The sequence below is a fragment of the Muntiacus reevesi genome, chromosome 5, assembly GCF_963930625.1.
Source record: "Muntiacus reevesi chromosome 5, mMunRee1.1, whole genome shotgun sequence".
Lineage (NCBI taxonomy): Eukaryota > Metazoa > Chordata > Mammalia > Artiodactyla > Cervidae > Muntiacus > Muntiacus reevesi.
In genome coordinates this window covers 124,161,530-124,175,804 of record NC_089253.1, presented here as the reverse complement: position 1 = coordinate 124,175,804, position 14,275 = coordinate 124,161,530, and the positions used below count along the sequence as shown (strand labels likewise).

General features: G+C 64.7%; 1 protein-coding gene across 2 annotated transcripts in view; it reads left to right on the top strand.

The window, feature by feature from the left end:
• The window catches only part of CACNA1S (calcium voltage-gated channel subunit alpha1 S), a 57,943-nt gene that overhangs the window by 1,604 nt on the left and 42,064 nt on the right, over positions 1-14,275 (top strand). For both annotated transcript variants that reach the window (XM_065936344.1, XM_065936343.1), the window contains exons 2-3: positions 84-189; positions 12,892-13,031. In XM_065936344.1, coding sequence (XP_065792416.1) covers positions 84-189; positions 12,892-13,031 — 246 coding nt within the window. The remainder of the gene's footprint in view (positions 1-83; positions 190-12,891; positions 13,032-14,275) is intronic.

Below are 14,275 nucleotides of genomic sequence, written 5' to 3'. Positions count from 1 at the left end.
CTTGTGGTCTGCACAGACCCCCAGCGCACTCTCCGCTCCACCTGCAAGTCCCACGCCTCACTCGCTCCTTAACTCCGCCCCAGACCCTTTGAGACCATCATCTTACTCACCATCTTCGCCAACTGCGTGGCCCTGGCCGTGTACCTGCCCATGCCGGAGGACGACAACAACAGGCTGAACCTCGGCCTGGTAAGAGGGTGGTCCTTCCCCTGCTGGCCATCCCCATGGCCGTGCCCGGTGGGGATGCTGCAGCTTCACCCCCACCCCCCGGGGGGATAGAGACCCCTGTCCCCGAGACCTGCAGGGCGGGCTGAGCGGCTCTGAGCTCTGCAGGGAGGCCTGGCTGGGCTGGACTCCATTGGGTCAGCAGCCAGCACTGAGCGAGCACCGCCGAGCCAGCTCAGTGCTCAGCGCTGAGGCAGTCCAAGCGCGGGCTGCAAAGGAGTGTCCGGACTCAGAGCATTTCAGAAGGGAATGAGTTTGCTAAGAACAAAGATCAGAGAAAATGGGGGCGCTGCGAGCTCAGCGGGGCTGACCTCCTAACAGACTTGAGACAGGCAACGCTTTCCTGGTTTAGAAGCCAATTTTTACAGCCTCAAGACAAAGCAAGTTCCTGCTGGAAAGTTGCTGTTAGGTGACTGGTTAGGGTGGGCTTCCCAGCTGGCACTAGGGGTAAAAACTCCCCCTGCCGAAGCAGGAGGTGTGAGCGACATGGGTTCATCCCTGGGTCGGGAAGACCCCCTGGAGGAGGGCATGGCAACCCGCCAATGTATCTTGCCTGGAGAGTCCCATGGACAGAGGGCCCTGGTGGGCTACAGTCCGTGGGGCCGCAAAGAGTCGGATGACTGAATTGACTTAGCTCGCACACATGCACGATTGGTTAGGGTGCTATAGCGTGAGCATGGGGGTCAGCATTTTGGCCTAATTTGGAGTCAGAAAGCTTGTTAGTGACCATCAGGGGCTTTGGCAAAGGTTACCGGGGCCTCGGTCAGCCTCGGAGGCGACCTTAGTTCTGGCTCCACTTCTGTGGCCGTGGGGCCTCGCATCTGCGGCCTCGGGACTCACCGCTGTGAGTGAGCTGTGTCCCCAGCACCACCGCCCCTAAGCCAGTCCCATTTGACAGATGCAGAAGCTGAGGCTTAGTAAGGCCAGTAACGGGGCTGTAACATCCTTCCGGGATGTAACTTGGAAGAAACTTGCTTCTGTGGAGCTTGCTTTTCTGGGAGAGTTTGTGTTGGCGCCGTGCTCCCTGCAGCCCAGCACCCACAACACGTCCGCAGGCCCGGAAATGCACAGCTGGAGGGGGTTTTCCAGGGTCAGGTTGTTCCGGCTCCTCCCCGCCTCAGCCTGTTTGTGATGAGAAAACTGAGGCTTGGAGAGGATAAAAGATGGGCTTACCCGAAAACCAGGTCATAGTCAAACGCCCGACATTGCCCAAGTGCCTATTAGATGCCCAGTTCTGCACTAAATATTTTGCATTATTGCCTCTTTTGCTCCCCCGTGAAGTCATTAGACCCATTATGAGACGAGAAAGCTGAGACTCAGGGGGTCTGGGTTCCCTGCCCGGGGCTCCCGCACATGTCCGTCCTCCCAGAGAGCCTCACACTCAGGCTCTGACTTCCAGACTTGACTGGATCGCTGTGCCACCGACGTGGCGACAGCCCGGATGCCCCGGGAAAGCCCCTGGAGAGCGCGGCCCCGGGCATCTACCGCCCAGGCTCCCGGGGGGCAGGGCAGTGGGCGCCCCTCATTTCAGCAGGCTTTGGGCACTATCTCTGCGTGGTGGGCAGGGGGAAGCTGGCCGCATGCATCCAGGGCCTGGAAGGACAGCGTCGTCTCTGCCTCTGCGTGGCGCCCGTCTCCATGGGACCCATCTGTCTTCAGTTAGGGAGAAGCTGGGAGTCTTGAGCGTGTGCTTGGCGATAACTGGAAAAATGCAGAGAGTGGGGTCCGACGTGGGCAAGGCGGATGTGGGGAGGCGCTCCTCCAAGCCCTGGGCCCCCGTGGGGCCCCTTCTCGATGCCCTGCGTCCACCCCACCCTTCAGGGGTTCGTGCCTGGGGGCGTTGGTTCCATTTCAAGTCCCTAAGAGGTTGATGGCTTTGGAAAGGCGCTCCATCCTCTGGAGAGCATCAGAGATCTTAGCGGGCACATCGCCTTTCGCCTTGAAACAAAGCAGCCCCCTCAGAAAGTCCAGACGGTGCTGTGGGCTGAGTGACAGAGCCTGCAGAGATGAGGCAATGCGTTCCCGGGCAGGACCACACGGGAAGACTTCCCAGACAGCCAGTGCCACGGCGAGGGTCAGAGCTGGACGGGCTGTCGCTTGTCCGCGAGGGACCCCCACTGTGATGGCCCGAGAGGCAGGGACGCTGACGGTCCCACGGCCGGCTCCCCGCTGAAGCCTCCCGGCCCCCTTGTCCGTTATGTGTTCATCGTCACAAAACTGGCAAGAGGGAAGTGAGGGTGGGCAGAGCAAGGGGCCGGGGTCGGGGGTCTTCTTCTCTTCTTCCCACGGTTGGCTGCTTTACATGAATCTGAGGAAGGCCAGAGAACTCCTGTCCCCCCCAGCCACCCAACAGAGCCACAGTGGGATAAGGGAGGCCCCCGGACCACCGTGCGCTCTCTTGTTCACTTAACAAACATCTGTCACGTATCTGTTACGTCCCCGGCACCTACGGGGGACGGCCTCGTGAACCAGAGTTCCCGTCTTCACAGAGATCAGTCCAGTCCATCAAACAAGCAGTAAAAGGACAGGGGACGTGCGGGGTCGGGGGCCATGAGCATGCTGTCCTGGAGGAAAGCCTGGGTGAGCCATGGGGTCAGGGAGGCCCCAGAGGGTGGCAGGTCTGACCTGGGCCGGGAGGGCAGAGCCAGTGTCCTGGAGTGTGACCTGCCCGGGGCGGGGGGGGGCGCGTGAGGGGACGATGCTCTGCCATCGTGGTTGCATTGAATCATTTCATCATCTCGTCTTTGTGTTTTGTAAGTGGGGCCCTGGGGGGCAGGTGCACGCACCAGGAGCTGGGGCAGTGGCTCACTCACAGTCCGGCCTTCTGCCACCTCCCCGCCTTCCCTGCCTCAAAGGGCAGACTCTCTGCTGGGGCCCTGGGCCCCCTGGCAGGACCTGCCCGAGGTCCTGGGAGGGTCAGGTTTTGCCCATGTGCCGTGCGGGGTGTCCAGACAGCTGTCCCCCACCGGGGCTGCCAGGACCACAGTCAGAGAAGCCCTGCAGGGTCCAGCCCACCACCACCCCTCCGCTGTCAGCATACCCCTGGGGGAGGCCTGCCCCCTCGGGCGGAGGCAGTGGGCCTGTGTGCAGGGGGACAGCCAGTTCTGCTCCTCACCTCAGGCTTGGGCACAGCCAGGTCACGGGGTGGGGGGTGCCCGGGCGGGTCTGCACCCGCCAACATTAAACAGGCCATAGCCCCCCACCAGGAGGGGCTGCTGGGGGGAGCGTGGCAGGAAGGCATCCCAGCACCTTCAGTGGCGCTGGTCCTGGACCAGGCCCACATGGGCACCATCCCCGGCGCGCCAGCCCTGCAGCCGTCCAGAGGGACGCTGGGGCCGCAATGACCCCCAGGCCCACGGGGAGGGGGCCCCAGGCGAAGGCCACACGGACACGGGCTGGGGGCACGAGGTGGAGACGTGAGCTGGGGCCGGAGCAGCTCTCAGGCTCCTCGGAGAGTGGGCTTGGGGCAGGGGGGCAGCAAAGCCGTGTCTGGTGAGCAGAGGCCTTGGAGACAGTGAGGGGGTGGTTACGAGGTGGGCTCCGTGGACCCGGCGCCTGATGGGCGTGGGACGGAGAGTGCAGGCGGAGGGAGGCGGGGGTTTCAGGGAGGGCGACGAGCAGGCGGTGGTGTCACAGGCGTTCCTGGGGGAGGGAACAGCCAGGGCCACCCCCAGCCCTGCGGGTGCCGCCCGATCCTTCCGGCCCTTGGACGTGCGGGGTGGACCCCGTAGGTCCCCCCCCCGGGCCGCAGAGGCTCCCCCACTCCAGGTGACCGCAGACTCCCGGGGGCGGGCCTCGTGCAGCCCCGGGCAGCTGGCCCCGCGCTCGGGAGGGCAGCCCTGACACCTGCTCTGGGAACGAGCCCCCCCCAGGAGGCCGAGGCCCCTCCAGGAGCCACTTCGGTCCCACCCATCGGCTCTCACCCAGGCTGACGGGCTGAGCTGGGGGCCCCCGTGATGCTGCGTCAGGGGGAAGCCCGGGGTCAGAGCAGCAGGGGAAGCTGAGGCCCAGAGAGGCCCAGGAGGCCTGGGGAGACGCCATGGTCAGAGGCCTGTGAAGGCGGGATCGGTGCCCACGTACCGGCCACCGTGACGCCGTCCCAGCCGGCAGAGGGGGCGTGGGCCCTGCCTCAGCCAGGCTGGAGACGCAGATGGCAGCTCAGAGAGGGGGCCCTGGGGCTGCAGCTGGGTGATCTCGGGCGAGTTGCTTTGCTTCTCTGCGCCCTCACCTGTGAAAGGGGTTAGCACCGTGAACTTCCGAGAAGGTTCTGCATGAGTCAAGACCTTGTGGGTTGTGCCACCTCGTCTGTCAACACAGGAGCCTCTATTGTGCTGGGTCTCAGTACCCCTGTGGGGGCTTCCCAGCCACAGGGCCCCGGTCACAGAGGCGAGGCCCTGGGTTGTTCTGGACTCAAAGGATGTAACTCGAAGCGATGACCAAAGGACTGTCTCGGACGAAATCTTCCTCTTCACCTCACCCACCATCTGTGTCCGACCTCTTTAACCCTTTTCTTCTCCTTCCAACTTCTGACTTCTCTGGACGGCTTTCCTGGCCTCCACCCCCTCCTCCAGCTGAACGCCATCATCACCATCTTCATCACTATCTTCGTCTTGGGCGTCATCCGTTGGGCCCCTGCCCTGTGCCAGGCGCAGCTCTGACATGCTCAGGGCCTCGTCCCCTGAGCACCCGCCGTGGCCCCAGAGGGCAGCACAGTTTACTAACAGAGGCACAGTGCCCGTCCAGTGGGCTCTGCGGGCAGACCTGGACCCTTGGTTGGCCACTGCATGTGGCTCCCTCCACACGCAGGGGGTCTCTGCTTTCCTGGGCGGGGCTGGAGGAGGGGGCGTCAAGGACAGCAGCTCCCGGCCCCTCCCCAGGACCCCTCTCTCTAGGCTGTGGAGTTGCTGCCATGCAGGCCGGAGAGGATGCTCAGAGATCCAGCCCCGCCTCCACGACCCCCAGAGGGCAGGCTGCTTTATGTCTGCAGGACTGACCGACCCTGACTGTGCCAGGTCCCCCCAGCCTAGTGGAGGCTGCGGACATCGGTCACACAGGGTCAGCATGTGTCAGGGAAGCAGGAGGACGGAATAGACCCTGAGCCCTCCTGGGGCCTGCAGAGGGGCAGCGGGATGGAAGCCCAACTAGGACCCAGGGCACCGGCCGCAGCCCAGCCCAGGACCCCGGGAGGTCAGCTCTGCCTCTCGAAGGCCCACCTGCTTCCTGAGCCCTGAAGGGGCCTGCCCCTGGGGGCCCCCGACTGAATGAACAAAAGGAAACCTTTGGGAGTGTCTCCATCCAGCCAGGGCCAGACCGAGGGGACCCACGTGGAAAAACTGGCAGCGGCGACCAGAGAGACCAGCTCTGGGACAGGCTAGAAACATTGCTTTACCTGCTTATCTGTCACTTTGCCTGCAAGCAGGAAGTAAAGACAAGACTGATAAAAATAGAGAAGGAACACATGTTATAGGTTGATTCAATGCACAGACATCAAGGAGGAGGGTACAGCTGGTTCAAAGAGAATTCGAGAAACAGAAATCTACGGCCCTGGAGGAAGCATGCCAGGCTGGGGTTGCCAGGTAAACACACAGCGGGCCAGCGTCCTACAGGGCGGTGAGCGCGTCCATCAGGGACGGTGTCTATCAGGCAGGAGTCTGTGTTCCTACTAGGCAGAGTCCTGAGGGTCAGAGGGACAGACCCCGGTCAGTGGTGTTCAAGGTGGGAAGGGGAGGGGCTCTCGCTGACAGTCTAGAGACTGGAGGGAGCGTGCGTCCTAGGCGTGTGCCCTGAGCGTGTACCCTGGGTGTGTGTAAGCGTGCATCCTAGGCATGAGTCCTGAGTGTGTCTCCTGAGCGTGTGTCCTGAGTGTGTCTCCTGGGCGTGCGTCCTGAGCGTGTGTCCTGAGCATGCGTCCTGAGCGTGTCTCCTAGGCATGCGTCCTGAGCGTGTCTCCTGGGCGTGCGTCCTGAGCGTGCGTCCTGGGCGTGTCTCCTGGGCGTGCGTCCTGAGTGTGCATCCTGAGCGTGTCTCCTGGGCGTGCGTCCTGAGCGTGTCTCCTCGGCGTGTATCCTGGGCGTGCGTCCTGAGCGTGTCTCCTGGGCGTGCGTCCTGAGCGTGTCTCCTGGGCGTGCGTCCTGAGCGTGTCTCCTCAGCATGTATCCTGAGCACGTCTCCTCAGCGTGTATCCTGAGCACACCGCTAGTGTCTACAGGGCAGAGGCCGGGGATCTGCCCTGCCATCCCCAGTACCCAGGACCACCCCCTACTGCCGACCAAGAGCCGTCCACCCGCGGGAGAGGCCGGGCGGAGGTCCCGACAGACCCCTCGGCCAGGCCTGCTAGCAGAGGTTCCAGCAAGGACCCAGTGCTGATTTCCGAGGTCTGGAGGGTCTGCTGACACCGGTCAGGCCGGCCTGGGGCGGCCATGGGGCTGAGGGGCCGGCCGTCCCCGCACCCACCCACGCCTGCCCTCCGACGGGCCCCTGACATTCCTGGGCTCGGGTTGCCATCTTTTTATAGGGTCTGGAATGCGCCCGCTGCCGCTCAGCTGCCCCACCTCCTCGGGAAGCTGCCCACACTGGCCTGGCCCGTCAGAGACCCCGGGCCAGCCGGGCACAGGGGTCCGAGCCGGGATCACTGCTCGGGGGTCTGGCAAAATGCCTGCCCTCTCCCGCCAGGGAGCTCAGAGTTCCCCATGCTCCTCCATGCCCCCCTCAGCCCAGGTGCCATGTGGGCACCGAGATGGCGAGTGGGCAGAATCGGAGCTGCCCTGCACACCTGGCCCAAGCGGGTCGGCCCGGGACCCCGGCGGAGCCCAGACCTCAGGCAGCCTTGGCGCCTGCCGCCCCCGCCCCGTCTGGCTCTGGCTCAGATCCCTGCAGTCTATGAGCCCCAGCCAGGGTGGGGGCCGTCCTCCAGAACTGTTGGGGAAGCGTGTCTGTCCAGCCACACGGGGGTGGCTGAGGAGGTGCCTGTCCCCTCCCCGCTTTCCCAGCCCACCACCAAGCCCTGAGGAACCCAGGCCTGGAGGGCAGAGGACGGGATCTGACGAGACCCCTGAGTCCCCGTGTGAATGTTCTCCCCTCCCAACATGATGCAGTGGTTGAGGCCACGGGGCCTGGGTTCTCATCATGGGCTTGCCAGTCGGCCGCTGTGTGATCCTGGAGAAATTACTTAACCCTGCGGTGATTTGGTTTCTTCATCCGTTCGGTGGGGGTAGAAGCGCCGCCCTTCCAGGCCCCTGTAAGGATGATGTGCATGTGTGTGCACACGTGTGTGCGCACGCATGTGTGTGCATATGTGCGTGTGTGCGTGCATTTGTGTGTGCATGTGTGTGCATGTGTGACTATAGCAGGGCCTGGCACACGAGCTCAGTGAACCAGCGCAGCCGTCACCACGCCAGCCCAGGCCCCATCTCCTGCCCACGACATGGGGGTCTCGCTTTCCTGCCCCCCCAGGTGACCGGGCTCCCCCACTGTGGCCCTCAGCCCTCCGGCCTCCTCTGGACACACTGCCGACCCCCGACCCCGGCGCAGGCCCCGCAGGAGCTGGCTCTCCCGGGAAGGGAAGGGGAGGCCGCGGGGCGGGGGCTCAGGTCCCGTCCATGCGGGGGAGGGTGCTTCAGGATGAATGCGGCCACTGCCTTCCCGCCAGCGGGCTCTCCTCCCAGCCTGGAGGCTGACGGGTCCTGCAGACACACCCCAGGGCCTGCACTCCACAGGCCAGCTCCCCGGGACGCCTGGGGCTGAGCCAGGGCAGGCGGGCCGGGGCATCGCTCCTCTCCCGTCACCCCCTCGCCCCTCACCTCTGCGTAGGAAAAGCAGCAGAGTAGGGGTGCCCAAGAGGTGCCCTCTTTGCTCCCAGGGGCCGACTTTGCCGGGGCCCCACGCCCGGCCCTCCGGGATGGACAGAACCGGGCCGTGCTTGGTCTCCGCTCGCTCACCCTGCGGCCCCGCGCCGCTCTCAGGCGGCACCCGGGAGCAGCGGCCAGCGGCCCCGTCCACCCTCGAGGCCACAGTGTTCTAGACACGTGGATCCCCAGGCCGCTGTCTGCTGTCCCCACGGGCAGCTCAGGAAGCAGGAGTCCTTGGCAGGGCTGCCCCCTGCTGTCTCGGGGGTCTCCCGGTGCCCTCAGACGCTGCCGCAGCCTGCGGAAGCAGGCCCTCGAACCTCCAAACCCTGGGCTGAGGCTCTATTTTGCTGGGGAGATGGTCGCTCCCTTCAAGCCCTCCCACATGCCGGGGTGGGGGCTTTAGGAGACAAAGCTCCGGACGTGCCCCCAACCTCTCCCGGGGCAGCAGGCCCAGCGTCTGCTTGGGGAGCACGCCCGGGAGGATGCAGCGGGGAGCGTCTTGGAGCCGCAGCACCTGGGGGGCCCGCTCCGAGTGAGACCCCACAGGCTCCCTCCCTCAGCCAAACCCGCTCCGGCCCTAACAGTGAATGACTGTGACTGGAGAAGTGGAATGCCCCACGCCCACCCCAGTAAGATTTGTGTCCGAACAGGCCACAGCGCCTGGGCCCTAAGGGAGGAGACTCAGGCCTGGGGGTTGGGGAGGACCCGCCGCCTTCGGAACTCTGACAGGAGCTACCCCGCTCCATGTGCCCTGCCCTGGACAAGCCTGGGGGCCTTTCTGTGGACTCTGCAGAGCCCAGAGCCCTCCAAGGGGCCACGGGCGTCAGGGACGCTGTCCTGAAGGCCCCAGTGCGGTCAGACAAGGGGGCTGAGGCCGGCAGACCCCCGGAGGGAGCCCCACCCTGCCCCCATCTCCCCTCGGAGCCCAGGGCCTCGGGGCACGGAGAGTCAGGCCAGGACAGCAGACCCTTGGAGACAGAGGCAGCGGCGGGTGGGGTGCGGTCTGAGCCCCGCTGTTCTCAGCCCAGGGCTTGTGGGGGTCTGGCTCCGATGCCCCAGGAGCAGCTGCACGGTCTGTGGGTCAGGGTCGCAGAGCAGGCCCGCCTCCAGCCAACAATGGCCCTGGAGCCCCAGTAAGAGGCCTGTCTGTGGAGGGACGTTTGCTAGTTAAGGCCCTTCCTTGCTGGGATTTCCCTGGTCTCTCAGTGGCAAAGAATCCGCCTGCGATACAGGAAAGCCAGGTTGGACCCCTGGGTCAGAAGGATCCCCTGGAGGAGGGCACGGCAACCCGCTCAGTGCTCCTGCCTGGGGAGCCCCGTGGACAGAGGAGCCTCGCGGGCTGCAGTCCACGGGGCCGCAGAGTCGGACGCGACTGGAGCGACTCAGAACGCGCTGCGGGGAGCTGGTCTCGGCTCCTGCTCAGACAGGCTCGTGGTCTTGCCTGGGCAGTGCCAGGGCTCTGAGGCAGGCACTGTCTCCCTACGTGGGCATCGCAGCCTGGGGTCCAGCATCCCTTCTCAGAAACGGAGATGGTGAGGGCTCTGACGGCTGCCTCTGAGGCGTGCAGCGTCAGGGATGGATTTTCTGCTGTGTATTCACTCATCAAACATTGCTTGAGGCCCTACTGTCTGCCAGGCGGTCCTGCGTGCTCCAGCACGGAGCTTTGCAGACGACCTGTGAGACCAGCGCCGTCTGTGGTTGGCACGTCCCGGCCCCCGTGGTCTGACGGGCGCTGCTCCCCCGCGGACCTCGTCGGCGGTGAGCTGGGTGGGCTGGCCCCAGGGCTCGCCGCGTGACTTCCGCGAGCCCACCTTGGCCTGTACCCGCCCGCGTGCCTGGGGGTAGTGTGCAATGCTCTGACGGTTCCCAAAGGCCACTTCTGGAGCCTGCGTGGCCCCCATCGCAGGCAAGGACCGAGGGCCGGCGCCGGGGACACCAACGCCCACGCGGCCGCTGGGTGTCAGACGCCGGGGATGGGGCAGCGGCTCTGGGCGGTCCAGTCAGGCGGGTGGACGGTCAGGAAGGACGAGATGGGGCGTGGCAAGTGGGGACGGCTGCGGACAGACACCCCAAGCGGGGCAAGAACACAGCCGGGGGAGGGGAGGGGGGATCCTGGGGCCCAGTGATGACACTGGAGTTAGGGTCCCTGAGAGAGAAGACTGCAGCCCTGGGGCTCTCTCAGAAGGACAGTCCTGGCAGGAGAACAGCAAAGGCGGAAGCCCTGAGCCCCGGAGCCTTCATCAGGATTTGGGGGGAGCCGTGCCTGGCGTGGGGGTGGGGGTGGAGTCCCCCCACGAAACCTCTCCTCGCCCCCTAAGGTGACCTTTGCCCGCTCCCCAGTCCCATTGCTGATGGGGACCGCCGCCGAGAAACCACGGGCAGCCCCGAGCTCTGGGAGGCGTGGGGGCATAGGGTGTGTGAGTTTGGGGACAGGCGGATCAGAAAACGTTAGGGTGCAGAAAGTTCTGGTCGTGGTGGGTGCTGGGGCCCAGGGCAGAGCGGTGGGAGGCGTCCAGAAAGAGCCAGGTGGAGTCCCGCTCAGCAAGTTGGTGCCATTGACCGAGCTGGGGGCCCTGGAGAGAGGCAGGACCTGGGAGGGGCGTTCAGGTCAGAGGCGGGACACGCAGGGCCCAGCCCTGGCCACCCCCGGACGCAACCGCGAACCACGGCTCCATGAGAACCAGTGGGGCGGTGCAGGGGGACGCAGGAGCAGCAGAAGGGAAGGGGGCGCGGGGGGAGCAGGCAGTCGGGGAGCTCCGGGAAGCATGGCCTCCGGGGCCACCGTCACAGACGGCCTCCAGGGCGGCCCTCAGTGAGCCCCGGGGAGACAGCCGGGGCTGGGGGCTGGGGGTGACTCCATGTGACCCCATTCCTGTGACGAAGGAAGGGGCCCGGCCCCCTGCCTCCGGGGGGGTGCACGTGTACGCAGGGCGCCCACCCAGAGTTCAGTGACTCCACGCGCTTCAGGGCCGGGCCAGGAGCTAGCGGCCGCGGACCCTGAGTGACCCGCGGCCTCCACGAGCTCCCTGGTGGCAAAGCGGAAGCAGGATGGACAGGGGCAGGTGCGGGCCCCACCCCCAGTGCATGGCCGGCCGCCCGGCCTCTGAGCCCTGCAGCTATTCTGGGCCCTGTTTCCCTCCGCTGAGCCCACTTCTGCCTCTGGGGCAGCAGCGGCTGCAGGGTTTAAATGCTGACTTGACTTCACTCGCTGCACCTGCCTGCCCCGTCGGGCTGCCGAACTCCCAGTGGCCTGCCCTGCAGGGGCCGGGACCCCCGCCCCTCAGCTCTGCGGTGCGGCCCCCACCCTTGCAGGGAGCCGCAGGACAGTCCCTGGACAGCGACCCCCCACCCCGGGCGATGGCCCCGGTTCCCGGCTGCCTTACCTAGCTCAAGCACAGGCCCTACACAAGCCCTTCAGGAGGATGGTGCGGCCTTGCATTCCAGCCCTACGGGGCCGTTTTCTGGAAGAAGGAGGAAGCTTTGGGCTTACAAGCTGGTGGAAGAAATGAGGGGCCCGTTGAGGGAAGCAGACTTAGCCCATATGTGCCTGTTTCCTCCTCTGGATGGAAGGGGAAATCGTGCCTTCAGGAAAATGCTCTAAATACTAAATGGGGAGGTCTCTGCGACCGGCTGCATGTGAGCGAGCTGTTGGGGACCTTGCCTCCCACGGCCACCCTCTTGGAAGTTAAAGTGACTTCCCGTCCGGCTCGTTAGCCAGGCGGCCCTAACGCAGCGACGGCTCTGCCGGGTGCTGGCCTGGCGGGGGCGGGTGACCTGTGGGGACGCAGGCGTGGGTGGTGGGCTCAGGCCTCCCTGGGGGTCGGCTCCGGAGGGCGCTGTCTGTGCTCCCGCGGGCGGTTGTGCAGGGCTGTCCAGGGGCCGAGGCTGTGGGGGGCGCGGGGCGGGGGCGGGTACAGAGCTCAGAAGTCGGTGCCGTCAGCCTGCAGCCCTGACAGGGTGAGCTGCCACTTTGGAAACAGCTGCCTCCTGGGCCCGGGACAGGGAGGGGTCACTGGGCGGGGTCAGGAGAGGCCTGGAGGAGCCCCCGTTCTGTCGGGGTCGGGGTGGTGGGGGCCGAGCCCGGAGCCTGAGCCCCTGGACTGCGGGGCCCCTCCACGGCAGTGACCCCGCAATGCCCCCACCATCCGTGATGGCGCCTGTGCCCGCCGAGTGGTGCCTGTCGACCTTGGATGTGGGCAGGTGGGATGGGTGGAGGGGGTCACAGAAAGTGGATGAAAGGGAAGACTCTGACCAGCCCGGAAGGCCCCTCCGGAACCCCAGTGAGTGCTCCCCCACCCTCCTCCCGTGAGTCCTCGGGATGAGGGAGAAGACCCCTGCACGGGAGCCACCTGGGGCCTTCATCGGGGGCTGTCAGGCTGTTCTTCCATTCGTCCCATGCTAGGCTGGTGTAGAGTCTTTTTCTAAAAAAGGAGGAACTTCCCTGGTGGTCAGTGGCTGACTCTGCCCTTCCACTGCAGCAGCCGTCATTTTGGTCCCTGGTCCTTGAACCAAGGTTCCACAAGGCAGCGTGGCCAAAAAATAAAAGAGCAGAAAATCAACAACACCCCCCTCCCCCGGCAGTTTATAGTCTAGTGAGGAAGACGGGAAAGAAACCAGAGAGAAAAGCGTGTGGTTTTTTCAGCTGGGGATACGCCCAGGAGACAGAGTGGGAGGAGGAGCAGAGGATGTCAGAGGCAGCCCCAGGGCTCGGTGTGGCCCCCGGGGGAGGGGCCCCGCGGGAGGGAGGGACCCAGGTTAGGGTAGCAGGGGCAGGGGTCCCGAGGCGGCTGAGCCCTGGTGTGACCCCCTCGCCCCGCAGGAGAAGCTGGAGTACTTCTTCCTCATCGTCTTCTCCATCGAGGCCGCCATGAAGATCATTGCCTACGGCTTCCTGTTCCACCAGGACGCCTACCTGCGCAGTGGCTGGAACGTGCTGGACTTCATCATCGTCTTCCTGGGGTGAGCGAGGCCGGGGTGCGGGGCTGAGCCTGGCGGGGAGCCCAGGGCCCAGAGGCAGGTGCAGAGGTGAGGGGGTGGGGGCAGTGGGGGCGCCAGCAAGTCACACCCTCCCCAGCCAGGCATCGCCAGCCTGCTTGCCCTCTGCACACGGTTGGAAACAAGAGCGTGCTTCCAGGGCCCAGCAGCTTCTGGACGTTCATAAATTTCTCGGCCTTCATTATCATCTCTCCACGGACCTGTGTGGAGCACGTGTCACTCGAGTTCACGAGAACGGGCATTTAGTAGTAACCTGTGGGAGTCTGCTTGGGCTTCCCAGGTGGTGCTGGTGGTAAAGAACCCGCCTGCCAATGCTGGAGACGTAAGAGATGCAGGTTCGGTCCCTGGGTCGGGAAGATCCCCTGGAGGAGGGCGTGGCAGCCTGCCCCAGTGTTCTTGCTGGAGAATCCCAGGGACAGAGGAGCCTGGGGGGCTCCTGGTGCACAGCCCCTGGGGTCACAGAGAGTCAGACGCGACTGGAGTGAGTGAGCACGCAGGAAGCACGCGACAAGGTGCCACAGCCTGGGGGCTGATGCCACAAACACGTGTTTGCTGACGGCGCTGGAGGCTGACACCCAAGGTCAAGCTGTTGCCAGTCCCCTCCTGAGGCCTCCCTTCTTGGCTTGCGATGGCCACCTTCTTGCTGCGTCCCCGCGTGGCCTTCCTCCATCCACACGCACCCCCGGTGTGTGCCCACGCGGTGTGTGCCCACGTTTCCTCTTGTTCTAAGGACACCAATCGGACAATCAGAGCCCACCCTAACAGCCTCCTCTTCACTGAGCCGCTTCTTTAAAGTCCTTCCTTCAAATACAGTCATATTCTGAGATCCCAGGAGTTAGGGTTTCAGCTTATGAACTGGGAGTGGGGGGTGGGGAGCATGGCTAAGCCCATGACATAAGACCTAGCAGCCACCACCTAACTATAACAGGGCTTCCCAGTGGGCATGTATGGGTGTGAAAGCGGGACGGTAAAGAAGGCAGAACGCCAAAGAACTGATGGCTTTGAACTGTGGTGCTGGAGAAGACTCCTGAAGGTCTTGCTCAGACAGCAAGGAGATCAAACCAGTCAATCTCACAAGAGATCAACCCTGAATATTCACTGGAAGGACTGATGCTGAAGCTCCAGTATTGTGGTCATCTGATGCCAACAGCCAACTCATCGGAAAAGTCCCCGATGCTGGGAAAGATGGAGGGCAGAAGGAAAACGGC